The 19,391-nt window shown below is 45.9% G+C and overlaps 1 protein-coding gene across 1 annotated transcript; it reads left to right on the top strand.

Moving 5' to 3' along the window:
* The first annotated feature begins 137 nt into the window (after positions 1 to 137).
* On the top strand, positions 138 to 18,891 carry LOC107377278 (sodium/potassium/calcium exchanger 3). Its single transcript, XM_015946797.3, has 17 exons — positions 138 to 682; positions 825 to 911; positions 10,309 to 10,385; positions 10,465 to 10,539; positions 10,719 to 10,803; positions 11,767 to 11,870; positions 13,164 to 13,238; positions 13,438 to 13,463; positions 13,568 to 13,621; positions 13,700 to 13,836; positions 14,087 to 14,175; positions 14,813 to 15,083; positions 15,680 to 15,846; positions 16,160 to 16,274; positions 16,393 to 16,505; positions 17,880 to 17,945; positions 18,177 to 18,891. Exons 1-17 carry the CDS (start codon positions 574 to 576, stop codon positions 18,285 to 18,287), a joined length of 1,761 nt encoding a protein of 586 aa, XP_015802283.3. The 5' UTR covers positions 138 to 573; the 3' UTR covers positions 18,288 to 18,891.
* The last annotated feature ends 500 nt before the right edge of the window (positions 18,892 to 19,391 follow it).

Raw genomic sequence — 19,391 nt, 5'->3', positions numbered from 1 at the left:
CATCAGTAGTTTGATTTTTATGTTCTTTCACATCAAAGCTAGATTATTTTCCCACATTTTGAAAGTCCTAGTTAGATGTTTCTCTCACTAAGAGTTGTAATTTGACATTTAAACTCTTAAGCATCCTAGGATGATGTCAGAAGTGTTAAAAGAGCATCCTCGTTTGAAGCGCACGTGCGGGCGATGAGAGGACTACCGCTTCCTGTCTGAAGACGTGTGAGTTCAGTCATGTTTTGATTATTTGTCAACGCCCAACCCACCCAGCGGAAGCAATTGGCGCTCGGTTCTGGAGGAAAACACCCCCACCCTCCTTCCTATTCCGGGAGAACCGTCAACCGGTTCCGATTTAGGATCTGTGGCTACCGGAGGCTGCTGCTGGACCACCTCTTGCCTGGGCTGGAGGCTGATGACGGGCCGCGCTGCTTCCACGTCCTGTGGAGCTCCGAACCGGAGCCGCTAAGAAACCGTAAATCAGAACCAGATAGAGCAACAGGCCAGTTCGACCCGGTTGTTAACGGAAGGAAACCTGGCATGTTCTGATCGGGGAGCCGACGAGCAGCTGCGCCTGTCGGGATGAAGGCTGGGAGGAGACCGAGGCGGACGCGGCTCCTTCCCCGGGTCTCCATCGGTGGAGCGGGGCTGCTCGCTGCTGCCTTCATCCTTTACTTCAGTCATGTCACAGGTACCGGTGTTGTAGAGATGCACCTGGTTTGGTTCTGGCAGAGAGAAAAAGATTACTAACTTAAATTATAATGCTGGAATGACTGGATGCTTTATTGCATGTCTAAATAATTGAGTGTGTGTTTTTATTTCTGCTTGTCAAGACTCCCATCCCCAAGCTGTGGGTCATGTCCCATCTTTATCCAAGAGAGAGCTCGTCCTGCAAAAAGAGGAAAACCAAACTGGATCTGGTGATTGTCCTCATTTCTCACATATATGTTATATAACCCGGACTACTGGCTTTTGAGTGTTTACAGCTGAGATGTTTATTTACCTATAATTACAAAGTTAGATATGCATGCATTAATAACAGACAGAACCTGAATTAACACTAGTAACTAGATGTGCCAACTTATCCATATCAGATAGTTTTCTTCTCCCCTGTGCACCACTACACCTCAGAGGTCCATTTCATTCATTTCTATACTGCACATCTAGATATTTAAACACAGCCATGCCTTTGATGGGCTCAGTTGCTAAGTAACAAAATGCTGAGTTTGAGGTTGGATGTTGAGCATGTACAGTGGTTCAAAGTGCCTACCTTCCCCATCGTAATGATTTGCTGATTAGAAAGCTCTCATCAGCATATCTCACTGAAGCCCTTTGAATGACTGAGAAGTAAATATACTGTTTCCTGTTGGGGTGAAGATATCCAAACAGAGGAATCCATTGATTCAGGAGGGAAGAAAAGATGCTTTCTCATGCAGATTTTAAATTTAATTTTCAAAAAGAGGGTTGGAAATTGCTAAGAACTTGATTTTGATTTGAACCTGCACACATGCATATAAAATGAGAGGCAACAGAATATCAGAGATGCTGTGATTTAATTACATTTTTATATTTTGTAAACTAGTGAAACTACTTCCCTCAATCTCTTCATGATGAATCATACAGTTTAAGTAGAGGCTGATTTGGACTACAAGCTGGAAGCATGCACACACACACACACACACACACACACACATACATTCTCGTCTAGCATTCATTGTGAGGACTGTCATTGATTTCTATTCATTTTAGTGACTGGATTGTGCCTCACCCTAACCCTAACAAAAAATAAATAAAAACCATTTTTGTGAGCACAAGCAAGAAAATGAATTAATCAAACCACATATGTGTCTACTGCATTTTGCTTTTTTTTTTTTAAAGAAGAACAAATGCATGATTCCCATTTCTCACATTTGTGTAATGGGCAGTGACCAAAGGCAGCAACCGTTGTGGTCTGATCTTTCAGCTGTAGAACCTAGCTCTCGGCACGTGGAATGTCACCTCTCTGGTGGGGAAAGAGAATTAACTGCTGTGTGAGGTTGAGAGGTTCCGGTTCAATGCATGACTCTGGCTTTGGTATCAGCACCATCTTGGTGCCGATATGTTGGATTTTACCCTGGTGAGTGAGGGTACTCGGGACGTTGTGGATCGGTGGGCAGAATACTTCGAAGACCTCCTCAATCCCACCGACATGTCTTCAAGTGAGGAAGCAGAGTCTGGGGACTTTGAGTTGGGCTCTCCAATCTCTGGTGCTGAGGTCACTGAGGTGGTTAAAAAGCTCCTCTGTGGCAAGGCTCCAGGGGTGGATGAGATCCACCCAGAGTTCCTTAAGGCTCTGGATGTTGTGGGGCTGTGTTGGCTGACGCGGCTCTGCAATATCGCATGGACATCGGGGGCAGTCCCACTGGACTGGCAGACCGGGGTGGTGGTTCTCTTATTTAAAAAGGGGGACCTCAGGGTGTGTTCCAACTACAGGGGCATCACACTCTTGAGCCTTCCTGATGAGGTCTATTCAGGGGTTCTGGAGAGGAGGGTCCGTCAGATTGTCGAACCTCGGATTCAGGAGGAGCAATGCGGTTTTTGTCCTGGCCGTGGAGCACTGGACCAGCTCTATAATCTTAGGGGGTCCTGGAGGGTGAGTGAGAATTTGCCCAACCAGTCTACATGTATTTTGTGGACCCTCGGGGGGCCTGTGGGGGGCACTCTGGGAGTATGGGGTACCGAGCCCTCTGATAGGGGCTGTTAGGTCTCTGTATGACCGGTGTCAAAGCTTGATCCGCATTGCCGGCAGTAAGTCGGGCTCGTTCCCAGTGAGAGTCGGACTCCACCAAGGCTGCTTTTTGTCACCAATTTTATTCATTGCCTTTATGAACAGAATTTCTAGGCGCAGCAAAGGTGAGGAGGGCATCCGTTTTGGTGGCCTGAGGATCAGGTCTCTGCTTTTTGCGGATGATGTGGTCTTGTTGGCTTCATCAGAACGTGATCTTCGGCTTTTGCCGGACCGGTTTGCAGCTGAGTGTGAAGCAGCTGGGATGACAATCAGCTCCTCTAAATTTGAGACCATGGTCTTGATTCGGAAAGGAGAAGAATGCCTTCTCCAGGTCAGGGATGTGGCCCTGCCCAAGTGGAGGAGTTTAAGTATCTGCAGGGTCTTGTTCACGAGTGAGGGAAAGCTGGAGCGGGAGATCGATAGGCGGATTGGTGCTGCATCTGCAGTGATGCAGGCGTTGTACCGGTATGTCGTGGTGAAGAGAGAGCTGAGTCAGAAGTTGAGGCTCTCGATTTACTGGCCGATCTATGTTCCTACCCTCACCTATGATCATGAGCTATAGGTAGTGACCGAAAGAATGAGACTGTGGATACAAGCGGCCAAAATAAGTTTTCTCAGCAGAGTGGCTGGGCTCCCTCTTAGAGATAAGGTGAGAAGCTCAGTCGTCCGGGAGGGGCTCGGAGTAGATCCGCTGCTCCTACACATTGAGAGGAGCCAGTTGAGGTGGCTCAGGCATCTAGTTAGGATGGCTCCTGGTGAGGTTTTCTGGGCACATCCAACTGGGAGGAGGCCTAAAGGGAGACCCAGGACATGTTGGAGGGACTATGTCTCTCACCTGGCCAGGGAATGCCTTAGGATTCCCCCGGAAGAGCTGGCCCACGTGGCTAGGGAGAGGGAACTCTGGGCCTCTCGACTTAGGCTACTGCCCCCGCTACCCGACTCGTATAAGTGAAAGAAAATGGAAGGATGGATGGATGGATGGAATGAGAAGGTAGGCGTCCTGACTGTTTTTTTGTGATTATGCACCAAATTGCAAGTCTGACTACCCACCTTTTTTGGAGTCCTTGGAGAGGGTGCTAGGGAACGGTCTATCCAGTGACTCCCTTGTTCTCCTGGGGGACTTCAATCCTCACATGGGCAACAACAGTGAAACCTGGAGGAGTGTGTCTGGGAGAAATGCCCCACACCCCGATCTGAATTTGAGCAGAGTTTTGTTATTGGACTTCTGTGCTCATTATGGATTTTAGGGGCACCAGTACCTCAGGAGGCTGAGCGGGTTATCCAGTAATCTGAAGGTTGCAATTTCAATCCCAGCACCAGACAGAGAAATATGCTGTTGTGTTCTTGCGCCAGACACCTGGCCCACCTTGCCTGCTGGTAGTGGTCGGAGGGACTGGTGGGGCGTGTGCTCGGCAGCCTTGCCTCTGTCAGTGTGCCCTATTGTAGCTCATCACCATCAGTGTGTAAATGTGACTACGAATGATACACTGTAGTGTAATGTGCTTTGGAGTCCTCTGACTCTGAAAGGTGCTATACAAGTGCGGGTCATTTTTCCATATAATGAACACTATGTTCAGGTATAAAGGTGTCCATATGTTCTTTTGGTACCAGGATACCTTAGGCCACATCTCGATGATCAACTTTGTTGTTGTCTCATCTGATCTGCGGCCGCAGATGTCTTAGAGATTTGGGTGAAGAAAGGGGCGGAGTTGTCAACTGACCCCTACCTGGTGGTGAGTGAGTGGGCTTTGATGGTGGGGGAGGATGCCGGTCAGACCTGGTAGGCCTAAATGTGTTGTGAAGGTCTGCTGGGAACATCTGACAGATTCTCCTGTCAGACGATTTGATTCCCACATTTGACAGAATTTTGAACGCATGCCAGGAGAGGTGGGGGACATTGAGTTCAAGTAGGCCATTTTCCATGCTTCCAGTTTTGGGGGACTGACCAGAGCTGTGGCCCCGACGGTAACCCCCACACCTGCTGGTGGAAACTTATGGGCTGCTGTCAAGCTGAAGGAGTTCTTTTGGGTCTTTTTGGCCTTTAGGCCTTTAGGCCTTGAGACTCAAAAGAGAATCGGCTCCCCCAAATTCAAGACCATGGTCTTGAGTGGGAAAAGGGTAGAATGCCTTCTCCAAGTCAGGGATGAGGTCCTGCCCCAAGTGGAAGAGTTTAAGTATCTCAGGGGCTTGTTCAGGAATGAAGGAAAGATGGAGCGTGAGATTGATAGGCAGATTGGGGCTGTGTCTGCAGTGATGCGGGCACTGTACCAGTCTGTTGTGGTGAAGAGAGAGCTGAGCCGGAAGGCAAAGCTCGCCATTTACCGGTCGATCTACATTCCTACCCTCACCTATGGTCACGAGCTTTGGGTAGTGACCGAATGTATGACGTTGCAGATACAATCAGCCGAAATGAATTTTCTCTGCAGGGTGTCTGGGCTCTCCCTTAGAGATAGCATGAGAAGCTTGGTCATCCGGAAGGAGCTCGGAGTAGACCTCCTGCTCCTTCACATCGAGAGGAGGCAGTTGAGGTGGCTTGAGGATCTTGTTAGGATACCTCCCTGGTAAGATTTTTCAGGCACACCCAACCAGGAGGAGAACTAAATGAAGACCCAGGAGGTGCTGGAGGGACTATGTCTCTCAGCTGGCCAGGGAACGCCTTAGGATTCCCCCGGAGGAGCTGGCCCGAGTGGCTGGGGAGAGGGAAGTCTGGGCCTCCTGCTGAGGCTACTGCCTCCACGACCCAACCTTGGGTGAATGGATGAAGATGAATGAATGAAATGTGTTGTTCTGCTCAGTCATATGGCTTCCATCTCACAAAAAACATGATTCCTAGGTCCCTTAATAGTTTTGTGGTAGATGTTTCCACAAACCCTCTGCACCCGACCTCCACTGGGCGGACCTCCACATTCCAGCCATGATGTTTCGGCGGCTAGGTCAGCATGCCGCAGATGTTTCCGCTCAAAGGCCTCCTCCTTGGAATCCTCCCAGGGTACGGTGAGTTCGATTATGTGAACCTTCTTTATGGAGGAGGACCATAGCACCAGGTCAGGCCTTATGGTGGTGGGAGCTATCTCTGAGGGAAACACCAGTTGTTTGCCAATGTCTGCCAGCATCTTCCAGTCACGTGCTAGGCACAGCTGGCTTCAGAGCTGCTCTTAGTGGCTGCTGTGCCTTCACGGACGAAGGCAGTTGCCCATGGTGGTGTTGAGATGTTAGGTACTGAAAGGGCGTTGATGCTGGATCGTTTTTCCTCCAGTGTAGCAGCAAGGCATTTCAAAACTTGGTTGTGCCGCCAAGTGTATCGTCCTTGGGTAAGGCTGGTTTTACACCCAGTGAGTATGTGCCCGGGGGAGTCTGGCTTGGAGCACAGGACGCACCCACGATCTTCACCAAACCACCGGTGGAGATTAGTTGGTGTTGGTAGGACATCATATGTGGCTCTGATGGAAAAGCTCAAGTTCCTAGCTTCCATGGCCCATACATCCCTCCAGCACCTCCTCCTTTCGACACCTTCCCACCGTGTCCACAGTCCCTGTTTGCCAAGGGCGACTGCCTTGGCCAACCTTGCAGATTCCTCCTGACGTCGCACCTCATCCACCACCATCTTCCTCCGTGCTGGAGCAGTAGCAGTTCTCCAGGCTGGACGGCTAGTTTTTAGTCCAAGGCCTCCCCTTCCTAGGTTAACGTTCCCCATAATGTCAGCATGTCTAAGAGCTGCCGTTGCCTCCTCTACTGTTCTTGCTGGTCTCCACTTGCACCAGGTAACCATGCTTGGTACGTTTTCTCTGATCACCGGATCTGTGGTATCATTCAAGGTCATCTGCAACCGTGCTTTGGCACACTTGAACTCTTCCGTAAGGCTGGTAAGTGGCAGCTTGAGGACACTATCTCCATAGAGGATTGTGGTGGTGAGGCAATGTGGAACTCCCAGCCATTTCTTGATGTAGGCTGTGAATCTTCTCTCCAGCTTCTCTACCGTTGCGATGGGCACCTCATAGATTGCCAAGGGCCACAGCACTCGGGGTAGAAGGCCGAACTGGAAGCACCAGGTCTTGAGTTTCCCAGGTAGTTGGATTTTGTCAATTGCCTGTAGGCTTGCATTAATGTCACTGCAAAGTAGTTTCACCTGTTGTTTATCTTTCAGGCTTCTGTCGTAGAACCTTCAGAGACTTTTGACTGGCTGCTTGGATACAGTAGGAATTGGGTCATCATCATGAAGAACTGCAAGTCAGTAAGCACTCCCTTCACCACTGAGATGCTGCGTGACTTAGACGGTTTAATCTTCATACAGGCCCACATGATGTTCTCCTCCAATTTACCGAGTAATCTCCTGGTGCATGGAACAGTGGTAGTCAAGGTGGTAATGTCATCCATGTAGGCTCTGAGGGGAGGAAGACGCCGGCAGGAGCCGATTCTTTGTCCACCTACAACCCACTTTGAAGCTCGGATGATAATCTCCATTGCCATGGTGAAAGCCAGGGGAGAAACAGTACATCCAGCCATAATGCCTACTTCCAGGCACTGCCAAGAGGTGGTAAACTCAGGCGTAGAAAAGCAAAATTGCAGGTCCTGAAAGTAGTTTTCGTCAAGGGTTGTGATGGTGTCCGGGATGTTAAAAAACCTAAAAGTAGTCCAGAGAAGCTCATAGGGTACAAAGCCGAAGGCATTTGCAAGGTCCAGGAAAATCACATGGAGGTTTCTTTTCTTTGTCTTTGCCATTTGGATCTGGTGCCAGATCATGCTAGCATGTTCTAGGCAACCAGAAAAGCCAGATATTCCTGCTTTTTGCACTGATGTATTCTATTACTCGTTTCTGTGCAGATATTCTGCCATTCTTTGTGCAATGACCCTGTAGAAGATCTTACCCTCCACATAAAGCAAGGCGATAGGGTGGAACTGATTGATGTTAGCTGCATCCTTCTCCTTTGGGATAAGGATCCAACCTGCCCTTCGCTATGCTTTGGGTATGGTTCTCTTCTGCCATACCATCCTCATGAGTCTCCAGAGAAACCTGCATACATCTGGTGCATTCTTGTACACTCTAAATGGGACTCCGTTTGGCCCAGGGGCTGATGCTGTGCGTGCCCGGTGGAAGATCTCCTCCACCTCCTTCCACGTGGGAGGGCCAATCTCAAATTGGTACTCTGTGGGGTTGATTGGTGGAATATCTGGAGGGATGGCCAGGTGTTCAAAGCGCTTTAGATCGCTGTGTGTTGATTTAAGGTGCCCCTCCAGGTCATCTTTTGTTGTTTTTAGAACTCCACTTTTCTCACTGGTAAAGAGAGTCTTCAAGAACTTGAATGGATCTTTTTAGAACCGTGTTCTTGTTTGTTCTTTATTCTTCCTTCTTTTCTGTAAAACCTCTGCTTTGCGGAGGGTTGCCAGCTGTGCTTTGATGTCAGCTTGGAGGGTGGTTATGCCCTCCTTTTCTGTTTCAGAAGCCTTTTTCCACAGTTTCCTGAGTTGCCTCCTTTCTTGAACCAGGCGCTTGATTTCTTGTTGCCTCCTGGAGACTGGTGGAGTAAAAGAGTTTTTAGTAGCCTGTGGCTCTACAACCCCAAAGTGTTCTGCTCCATATTGATAGATGATGTTTCCCATTTCCTCCAATTTCTTCTCCACTGTGCCTTGAATTTGTTGGAGGGACATAGACAGGTCTTTATTCACTGTTTCCCACAGCTTTTTCTCTGCAGCACCAGGCCATTTCACACGCAGTTTGTAGCTTGGAAGTCTCCGCTCGACTGCATGTCGGGGAGTTGGGGTGGGTTCCTCCGCTGAAGTTTGTTCCACCACTACTTCTGAGCTTGAGTTTGTCTCTTCCCTGACGGGGATGCTGATACCCTCCAAATTATGGTTTTCATCCAGTTGGTGAGCTTCACTCGACTGATTTGACCCATTCTGTAGGAAGTCGTCAATGCGAGGCCCCTGTCTCTCTTCCCTCAAGCACCTCTTCTTTCCCTGGTGAATCCTCAGACCCTGGTAAGTTGTTACTTTCCTCCATCCACAGCTACATATCTGCAGCTGTTGGACTGCTGCTTTGGCAGTGCTTGCGCTGTTTGCTGTGATGTTACCTTGCACTGTGCTGACTTTGCTCGTAGTCATTTCCAGTCCAGTCATTACCGTTTTATCAGCCGTTGTGTCTTCTTCCGCCCCCGCTCTCGCAGACTCTGGGGGTATTCTCTTTGTTCGCCTCTTTGTAGCTAATGGGGGTATCTGCCATGCTGCAAGGCATGAGAGACTACAGTTGTGGGCAGCTAACCCATGACTGACCCGTTGGGGTCTCTCCATGCTGTCACAAGGACTTTCCCCTGTTGCCAGCTGAACTTTCCCAGCAGTCACTGGACAAGTCCAGATAATCGGATTCCAGAAAACACAGGATCAGATGGTATTTCCTTGTGCAAGAACATACGAGTGCTTGGTCTACTTAATGGTGGATGGTAGAAATGCAGGGGAAAAAAATATTTCTGGGACGCATCCTCAGTAGGATTCTTTGCTGACATAAAATCATACTTTTATTTAAATAGTCTCAGTACAAGTTTGTCTGCATTTTTTCCTCTCTAATTGAAGGTTTGCACTAATTGTATCTTGATTTTTTTGTTTAATTCTAGAACACATTTTTTCCACTATGTTAAAATCTTAAAATAATTATAAAGCAACAAAAGTAGCATCGTGTTTTTGATCATGAGATAAACTGAGTGGGACGAATTTCTGAAGAAAGATTTTTATTTGACGCCATAGTGTCTATTTTTAAACACGATGGACGTTGCATCTGCCCAGGACTACGTTGGTTTTATTCACACTTTTATTATGTTTGTAATGCTCAACTCCTGTGGAGGTTTCATTGATTCTGACTCACATCTGAACCAGGATAACTGGGTAGGAAGGTCAGTTAGCAGGTAGCTTCACAGACTTTTCTTTTTGTTGCCTAGAAAGCTTTTATCAGCATTGAGATGTGGTGTCTTTTTGCTCAAAGTACTTTTGGAAAGACTAAGTATGATGACTATTTGAATATCTGGTTGCAGCTGGCACTAGGAGAAAGTTTAAAGCCATAATAAGGATTAATTTTAGGTAAGAAGAAGCTGGGTTAATGCTGATGGGTGTTTAAAATGACTGTTACACAGTTTTAACCTTATAGCAGCATGGATGCCTGTTGCTATGGAAACAACAAGATGAAAAATACACCCAAGAAGACACTTCCTAGTTGAAGAATGATTCACAAAATGTTTGACAGTAGTAAAACACAAAGTTGATCTGTCCTCACTAATTTCACCACAGAATGGTTTTTATGACTCTGACACCTTAAAGAGGCTGAAAGTTTACTGAGGAATCTGGTTCTGCAGCACCTTAGGCTTCTTACATCACAGCACAATGTGTTAATAACACCTAATAGTTGGCATGCAAAAAAAAACTTAGATTTGTGCTCTTTGCTCTAAAGTCTCGGAGTGGACTGGCAGCTCTCAGATCAGTAGAATTTGGTGCTAAATTGCATTCTAGTGAGTTCATACTTCTAATATTAGAAGGAAGTAGATATTTCACTCTGTTTTCTCCCCCAGCCATAAACGAGTTTCCAAAGGACATCTTTACTCTGGATCAGAGGAGGCAGGGGGCTGTGCTGTTTCACATCCTCTTTGTGAGTATGAGCTCAGGCTCCAAATAAAGACGGTTTAATCCACTAAAATAACAAAATGTGTCTCCTTCCTCTCTTACAGGCTATCTACATGTTTCACGCACTGGCCATAGTGTGTGATGTTTACTTTGTGCCATCGCTGGAAAAAGTATCAGAGGTAAGGACTAACTTGGGACAACTTTCTGACTTTTTACACAAGATCGTTCATAGCAGAGCGTTCAAGTCATAAAAATAACTAAGTGTGACTCACACATGTGTGTCTAATGGTTTTTGGGATAACAGTGGACGTGTGTGGAGTCAGTTTTTCTCTTTTAACCCTTTTAAACTCTCCACCAGAACCTTAATCTCAGTCAGGATGTTGCCGGGGCAACCTTCATGGCAGCTGGAAGCTCAGCCCCGGAGCTCTTCACCTCTCTGATTGGTCAGTAAGGTGTCTGTCTAATTAATCACTCTTGGGTTCGCTCATCACTCAGCTCCAAACAAGTCCAGTCATTTAATTTGGATTAGAATGAGGGAGGATACCTTAGCTATAGAGGGGTCAGGGAGAGCTCATTGTATGGTGTTTAGCATCTCAGTTTACCAACATTTATGATATTTTAGCATATTGTGGTCAGTAGGCAAAACAAGCAGCCTAGCGTCCTACTCCAAGGACCCAGACGTGGCTTTAATCTCAAATAATCTGATTTGTTCTCATAAATTAGTTTGTTTTTTTAGATAACAAGCAATAAATGGCTTGGGCAGCAACAAATAGCAGGCTGCGTGCAGGCGCAGTTGTTAGCATTGTTGCCTCGCAACAAGAGGTTGCAGGTTTGAATCCTGGCTGCGGCCTTTCTGCGTGGAGTTGCATGGTCTCCCCATGCATGAGTGGGTTTCCTCCAGGTACTCCGGTTTCCCCCACAGATCATAACATGCCCTATAGGTTAACAGTTGTACGTCGTTTTGGATAAAAGTGTCTGCAAAATAAATTAACATAAATAATAAAGTTAAAGTCCTATTAGTCATCACACACTGGTGAAATTCATCTCCTCATTTGACCCATCCCCGTGGGGAGTGGTGAGCTGCAGCAGTGGCTGTGCTCGGGAACCATTTGGTGGTTTAACCCTCTAATCCAGCGCCTTGAAGCTGAGTGTCAAGCAAGGAGGCATTGGGTCCCATTTTTAAAGTCTTTGGTACGACCCGATCAGGATTTGAACCCCGGTCTCCCAGACCCAGGATAGACACTCTACCAGTAGGCCACTGAGAAGGTTAAATGACATTTCTGCAGCGGAAGTAAAATGAAGGTATAATAACTCATTATCGATGAGTAAGAAGCATCATTACATCTGTATCAGAATCCTGGTGGCTATCATTAAAATGATTTATAGCTCTGGTTGTCTGGTTTCAGGGGTGTTCATCACAAAGGGGGACGTCGGTGTGGGAACTATTGTGGGATCAGCTGTTTTTAACATCCTCGTCATCATCGGCCTCTGTGGCATCTTTGCAGGACAGGTTTGTTTGGTTGTTATTCTACAGTTTGTGTGTTTCTGGATGATTTTGGCTACACACAATAAAATGCTCTACTGTTCTGTGTTTATAACCACCATTAACTCACCAATTTTTCATACTTTTAGATCATTTTCTTGAGCCAGCATGTGCTAAAATAGCTTTACAGGGTTAATAAAATGTGACTCAGATCCCCACCGCCCTCTGTGGGCAGAATATGATAAATGATAAATGACCCGCACTTGTATAGCGCCTCTCAGAGTAGGGACTCCAAAGCGCTTTACACTACAGTGTATCATTCATCCATTCACACACTCATTCACACACTGATGGTGATGAGCTACAATGTAGCCACAGCTGTCCTGGGGCGCGCTGACAGAGGCGAGGCTGCCGAGCACAAGCGCCACCGGTCCCTCCGACCACCATCAGCAGGCAAGGTGGGTTAAGTGTCTTGCCCAAGGACACAACAGCAGAAATCTCTGTCCATAGCTGGGATCGAGCCTGCAACTTTCCGATTACTGGACAACCCGCTTAACCTGTTGAGCTACTGCTGCCCCAATACCGCATTTGCAACTTCAGATTGGCGGCCACTTTGTTGGGACTTCGACAAAATTGAGCTGACCTACCTGGTGCTGCAGCCTGGTTCCAGCTCATTTCCTGTATGCTTTAGATCATGAACACGGCTGATTTGTTTAATTTAGTGATGAATCAGTCCTGTAGACACTAAAAAAGGCCGGGGAGACATTTCAGCTGTTAGATTAAGGTGTTCAAAGGCAAACGCACAGCGAGGAGATACAATCTGGTTTCCGTTTGACCACAGATAATTAATTAGGGTTACTAGAGGGTGCTAAAATCAAGCAAAAATGCCAAGTGTGCCTTTAAGTGTCTGCTAGGACGCTTGAAGTTTGTGGAATTGTTTTAAACCTTTGGGGAGGAGAGAGAAGAAATCAGTAGCTCACACAAACAGGCAGATTTTGACCAGAGCTGCTTTTGTGAATTGAGTTATAAAGATAGACTGGTTAGGGTTAAATGGAAAGTAGTCACCGCATTAACTCATTCACCGTGGGCAACAACAAGAGTATTTACTGTCGATCTAACCTCCTTCTTCCTTGTTTGGTGCAGGAACTAATTTCTAAGGATTTGTGTCATTCAGCCTGACTTCTTATACAAGGAGATAAACTCACATTTTACAAAATCCTAACTAGTCATTAAACCTTTACTAGTCCAGATTTGTCCAGGTAAAACTCCTCTTTTAAAGCTGTCCCTGTTCCAGTACTTGTCTCCTCTCTTTCTGTGCAGCCCATCTCTCTGAGCTGGTGGCCTTTGTTCCGTGATGCTGTTTTCTACATCCTCTCCATATTGGTGCTTATTCTGGTGAGAAAACCTTTTATGTTAGAGTTTTATTACCGGTCGGACCGATTTTCTACAGACATTGGGATAAGGGTGTGGGTTAGGGTTAAGTTAGACAGGATAAGTGAGATGAACCAAATCCTGTCACCTAGAGTTAAACTCGTCTGATGAAACGAGCACAGTCGGAGTTGTTTTTAAGATCATGCTGTCGTTTTATTTTCAGGTCATCTATGACGAAAAGGTCTTGTGGTAAGTCTGTCATTAACCCTGTTATTTCTAATAGTTTTTGTTTTAAGTGGGACTAAATTGGATGTAGGTACCGTGAGCATTGTGATGGATGTTGCACGTTTCAGGTGGGAGACCATCATCCTGATTTCCATGTATGGGATTTACATCATCATCATGAAGTGAGCTCCTCCTTCAGCTCGTTTCCGTTTTAATGTTTTATGTGAAGCGACGAACCAACATCTGTGTGTTTTGAGCAGGTTCAACAGATCTCTGTGCTGCCTGGTGGAGAGGTACTGCAGAGTGGACGGCCAGCCGTGCCTGAGCGGTCTGAGACGGACAACCGCCGTCGGGGACGCGGTGGACTGTGAAAACGACATGGTGCCACTGAAGCCAGGTGCAGTTAGCTCGCCTTTGTCGGTGCACGTGTGCACCCGCCACATCAAAAGCTTCTCTCAGTGTCTGAGCAGCTCTCATCAGACCTCCTGACACGGATAACACTGCCAATCAAAGACGTTTCTGTGTCCCTGCTGACTTCAAAAACACTCAAATAGAACTGAACCATCTCACTTACTTTTATTTGTATCCTCTCTGCTTTATTAAACATCTCTTCTCCTTTCTGCTGCTAACGCTCCCTCCGCCCTCAGACTCTTGTGTTGTGGCCGGTCAGGACTCTACTGTGGGGATGGTAGATGAGCTACTGAACCTGCAGCCCCACCAGCTCACCTTCTCAGAGGCAAGCCTTCATCTCCTTGTCACGCCGCATGTCCCCAGCCTTGTCCTACCTGTACGCAGCAGGACATACAGTCATCTGTGAGGCAGCGCTGATGGAACACCGAGCTCCTCTGGATTTAGTCAGCGTGGATGTTCTTATCTGAGAAAAAACTCCCGTTTTCAAGCAAATTAACATTCATCCTACCAGCAAAGATGATTAGATACAATCAACTGCCAGCTCAGGTTGCTTTTTGATGCAGATCATAAATCTGTGAGATGCTTTGAGCCTGAGCTGTTAGCATCAGCACCAGAAAAATAAAAGCTAGTCTGGGTGAGCTCAGTAACGTTCCCCAGACTTCCACTGACTCTATATGATAATAAAACACACAGAGTGCTACCTAATGTGTAATGTAGCACCAGACACCCAATTTCCTGTCTCCCGTTTCACTCACTTCTGCTGCATGTTTTGTTTCTGCTCCTGCTCAGTGCCCTGACTCCCCTCTGGTGAATGCGAGGACCTGTTTAGCTGCCTAATCTCTCCGTCTGCCTCCTCTCGTGTCATTAGCATCACTTGGATAAAATCATTTCCATAAACCTTCAGCATTGTTGCTTGTGTTGTTGTCTTCCGTTTTTCACGTGGTTTCTCTCCCATCCCGTAGAGGCAGAGGCTGATTCGAGCCCAGGTGAGCCCAGAGGAGGGGGCAGCATCAGGGGAGCATGTTTTGGCTCCAAGTGGAACTTTAGGAAGAGAGAACGGGACGACGGCTGAGGGAGAGAGGCGCCCACAGGAGGGAAAGGAGGAGACCGGGAAAGAATCGGGAGGAGAGACCGGCGCGAGTTCACAGCCTAAAGAGCTGGAAGAGGAGGAGGAGGAAGAAAAGGAGGAAGGAGACGAGGAGAACACGCCATTCAACCCTTTCATCCTGCCAGGTGAGTGGAGGAAAAGCTCACAAAGAGACGTAGAACAGATGTTCTGGTTACCGTAACTTTATTGTGTTTTGTTTTGATTCTGCAAAATAAGACTGTAAAGTTTTTTAAATTTCATAATATTTCTAATGGAAGTTTACATCTCCTGTACAGAAGCATAAAAAAACTGAGCAGCATGGTTATATTTATGCACCAGTCTTTTCAAAATAAAAGAGCAGCCATGAGGCTATATTCTCCATGGGAACAGATGCCACCTGTTGAGCTAGGAAACATCCTGATCCTCACCGATGCTTCTGAAGCCACCACTGCTTCTCTGGTTGATGTTTGACTCCTGATAGGTGGTATCACAGCTGATGGAGCTCATTAGGAGAGGGCATGGACACACTCAGGCGGAGTCATGTAAATAATTTAATAGAGCAGATGAATCTGTGACGATGCCTTTGGAAGAACAGTTGCCTCTGTGTGTGTGTGTGTGTGTGTGTGTGTGTGTGTGTGTGTGTGTGTGTGTGTGTGTGTGTGTGTGTGTGTGTGTGTGTGTGTGTGTGTGTGTGTGTGTGTGTGCGTGTGCGTGTGCGTGTGCGTGTGTGTCGTTCCATTAGCTGGTCTGTGGGTACGACTGAAGTGGCTGCTGTCCTGGCCCGTGAGCTTCCTGCTCCACTGCACCATCCCTGATTGTAACCAGCCACGTTGGGAGCGCTGGTACCTGCTCACCTTCCTGTCCTCCACACTCTGGATAGCCCTCTTCTCCTACCTCATGGTCTGGATGGTACGAAACCTACACACCCAGCAGCACTCACAAACACACACACAGATCAATCAATCAATCAATCAATAAACTTTATTTATATGGTGCTTCACAACAAAAAGTGACATAAAAGAGTTTAAACATTTAAAAGCAATTAAAACATCAGACAAAAACTTGTAAATGAAATCTGGGTGGGACAGTACAAGACTGCAACAACCCCCCATTAACGAGACTCTTCGTCAGTAAAAACCATTGAGTGAAAGTGTGTTTTCAGTCAGCTCTTAAAATTGCTGAGTGAGAAATAGAGTCACTTATGATGTTTCCTTTTTGTAAGGTGACTATAATCAGCTACACCTTCGGGATCCCAGATGTCATCATGGGCATCACCTTTCTGGCAGCTGGTACCAGTGTGCCCGACTGTATTGCCAGTCTCATCGTCGCCCAGCAAGGTGTGTGTGTTTTAAATTTAGGCCACATTTTGTTATTTTTCAAATAAAAAGTTACTACTTTTAATGAAATCCTGCTCCTGATCCTGCATGTTTTCACAACGGATGTCAAACATTGCAGGAATGGGCGACATGGCCGTGTCCAACTCCATCGGCAGTAATATCTTTGATGTGCTGCTAGGCCTGGGCTTCCCCTGGGCGCTGAGGACTCTGATCGTCAGCTATGGATCAGTGGTAATGCTTTACACTTTGTGTTCAAACTCATTGCTCAAAGAGTAAAAATACAATTAAAAAAGCTTCTGCCTTCAAGTTGTTTGAAAACTTGATCCTCTTGGTTCTGTCGTCAGCGGCTGCTGCAGCTCTCCTTACCTTTAATGCTTTTCATAGATCAGAAACACACATCCAGTCTTGCTGCTTTTGTAGTCTGACTTTTAGCTAAATAATGCAACAAAAACAAACAGAACATAACTATATGGGAGATGATCTAAAAATCTCAAATTCTGAAGCTTTTGGGTAAACGGGCATGTTTTAAATCATACATCACACCAATGACTTTAGTTTAAAAACTTACTAATGATCCAATGTAGAGAATGACCAATGTAGGTTTTTCTGTTTCTGATGAGTAGAAACGTAGAGGCTGACGCCCGATACGATTTTCACGGCTAGACATTTTCTGCCTTACCTGCATGCAAAAAAAAATTACCAGCCGTGGATGTTCAACATTTTTTAAACTGAATTTGTTTTTTTTAACACTGAATTTAATCAACTCTTCAGTCTTACTTTTGTGCACGGACAGTATTAAAATAAAACTTTCAACTAAAGCTAATCACACATCAATAGACTGAAATAGGTCAAATATTAAAGGCCAAGTTCACTGAAAAACTGCTTTTTTGTACTTTTTTATGTGAAAGGTCACACTTGCAGGCTAAATGTGAAAACAGGCTTCTTCTACTATTTCCTGCATTAGCCACCGATAGAAGTTAGGCAAGAGAATGCTCAGAAACGTCAGTGGCATCAGCTCGTGATAATGGGAAGTTAGCATCCAATCTTACCAATCTTAACTTGCGATGGGGAAGGCTGTTGTTGATTTAATGTCCAGGAGAGAGCAGAGAGCGTCTCAGCTAGTAGAAGCTAATCGTTAGCGTTAGCAACTCCACAGTACAGCACAACTCCCTCCGGCTTATGTTATTTATGGAGATAAAACATCAATGTTGAAGAGCGAACATAGTTTGGTTGCTGTTAGCCAATCAGATGAAAGATGTGTGAAAATCAGGAAATAAGACTCCAAATCCTATCGTCTGAAGCTCACCTCTGCCCTGGCTTCTTCTACTTCCTGAAACAGGAGCGCCAGAGATTTTTTTTCCACACAGAGATCAAGTCACAAGGCAGCCATTTATACTGAGTCAACTGCAAATGTGTTAAAAATGGGTGTAATTGGTATTAAAATGTAAAACAGGCAAATATAAAGACAACAGAGTATGTATTGAGCAGGAGTTTCTCAGGAACGTAAACATACAGTTAAATAAAAATCAACGTATTTGCCAAATGGGCTCTACAGGCCCATGTATCAGTCTATCACTAATCCAGTGTGTATTTTCTGAGTTGTAGGTGACAATCAACAGCAAAGGTCTGGTTTACTCTGTGATTCTGCTGCTGGCCTCGGTCACACTTACTGTGAGTAGACGTCCATGGGTAACATCACAGATCTGAGATTTCTTTAATAGACTCACATCAGCTCCTGGTCTTCCTCACCCACATCGTTTTGATCTCATCTTTTTTCCATCACAACCTCAGAGCCATTTGATTGATGTTTACTAGATTTCTTCAGATTAAACTCATGACAGTGAAACAGGAAATGAAGGTTGGTCTTTATTAAATCATGCCTCTGTGTCTGTCCCTCTGCAGGTTCTGTGTGTTCATCTGAACCGCTGGAGATTGGACCGCAGACTGGGCCTCTGTCTCTTGCTGCTCTACTCCATCTTCCTTCTCTGCTCCATCGGCTTTGAAAAGCTTTAGAAGACACACACACACACACACATACAGACAACACAGACTGGTGGCTTGATTTGTTTTAAACCTTCCCTGCAGCCATTAGTGTCCACAGACCTGAGTCATCGTTTTGTCTCACAGAGGCTGTCCCTGTCTGAGCAGCGTTACTGTGACACCAGGTGTCTCTTAAGCGATGTTGTTTACTTTTGATAAATTAGTATTTTCAGCAGTTTTGTACTGAAGCACTTTCAGCGCACATTTTGTGAATTGAAACCCAATGCACTACATGTAACAACATTTTTAAAAGGTTGAATTTGTCCTTACGCCCCAAAGCGCTGGTTTTCTGCTTTCTTCATCACTGACACAAGTAACCTCAATGATTCAGTGTTTAAGGTGATGTTGTTGCTTCTCAGTTTGTGCTGTGATGTCCGTTTTCCTCCCATCTTTGTGGCTGTAAATGACGTAGCATAGCCGATCAGCACGCTCCTCGTGGTTGCACTAAGTCACGTTGTGCTGGCTTCCTTTGTAGTGCCGTCTTTTCTGTTAAACTCTTGAACAGGAAGTGTTTATGAATGTCTGTTTGGAGAGTCCTTTATCCAGTTTGAGTGCAATAAAACACTTTATTCTGCAAGTTTGTCTTTCTGCCTGAAAACCAACCAGCATGTTCTAATCTTTATTCAAATACTCACACCACTACTAAAGGCTGGATCAGAGCGAGAAAGCAGATTAAAGCACACATGAACAACTTTGCTGCTGGGAGCAGAAGATAAAGATTCAAACTCCAGAGATGGTAGTTTAACTAACCCTCATAATTGTCCTGGTTTATGGTTAAGTTAGTTAGGAGACTGGGCTACAGCGCCACAGATGTCCAAGTACTGCTCAATGACTCGTGATCAGCTGACTAGAAGCTAGCAATCACCAGCGTCATAGATGAGCTGAAACTGTTCTTAAAAAAATTTATCATTTTGCAGCTCAGGTGGATTTTTCTGCTACTTCTAAAATGTTTTACACGGCATCACTAATCCACGGTAAATGTATACAGACTTTATAAACGTTTAAGACGCTTTTTCCATCAGCTTCACTGCTGTGGAAAAACTTACTTTCAGAATCGGCCTAAATTTAAAATCACCT

The sequence above is a fragment of the Nothobranchius furzeri genome, chromosome 1 (assembly GCF_043380555.1).
Source record: "Nothobranchius furzeri strain GRZ-AD chromosome 1, NfurGRZ-RIMD1, whole genome shotgun sequence".
In the NCBI taxonomy this organism is placed as follows: domain Eukaryota; kingdom Metazoa; phylum Chordata; class Actinopteri; order Cyprinodontiformes; family Nothobranchiidae; genus Nothobranchius; species Nothobranchius furzeri.
This window is presented reverse-complemented; position numbering and strand designations above follow the sequence as displayed.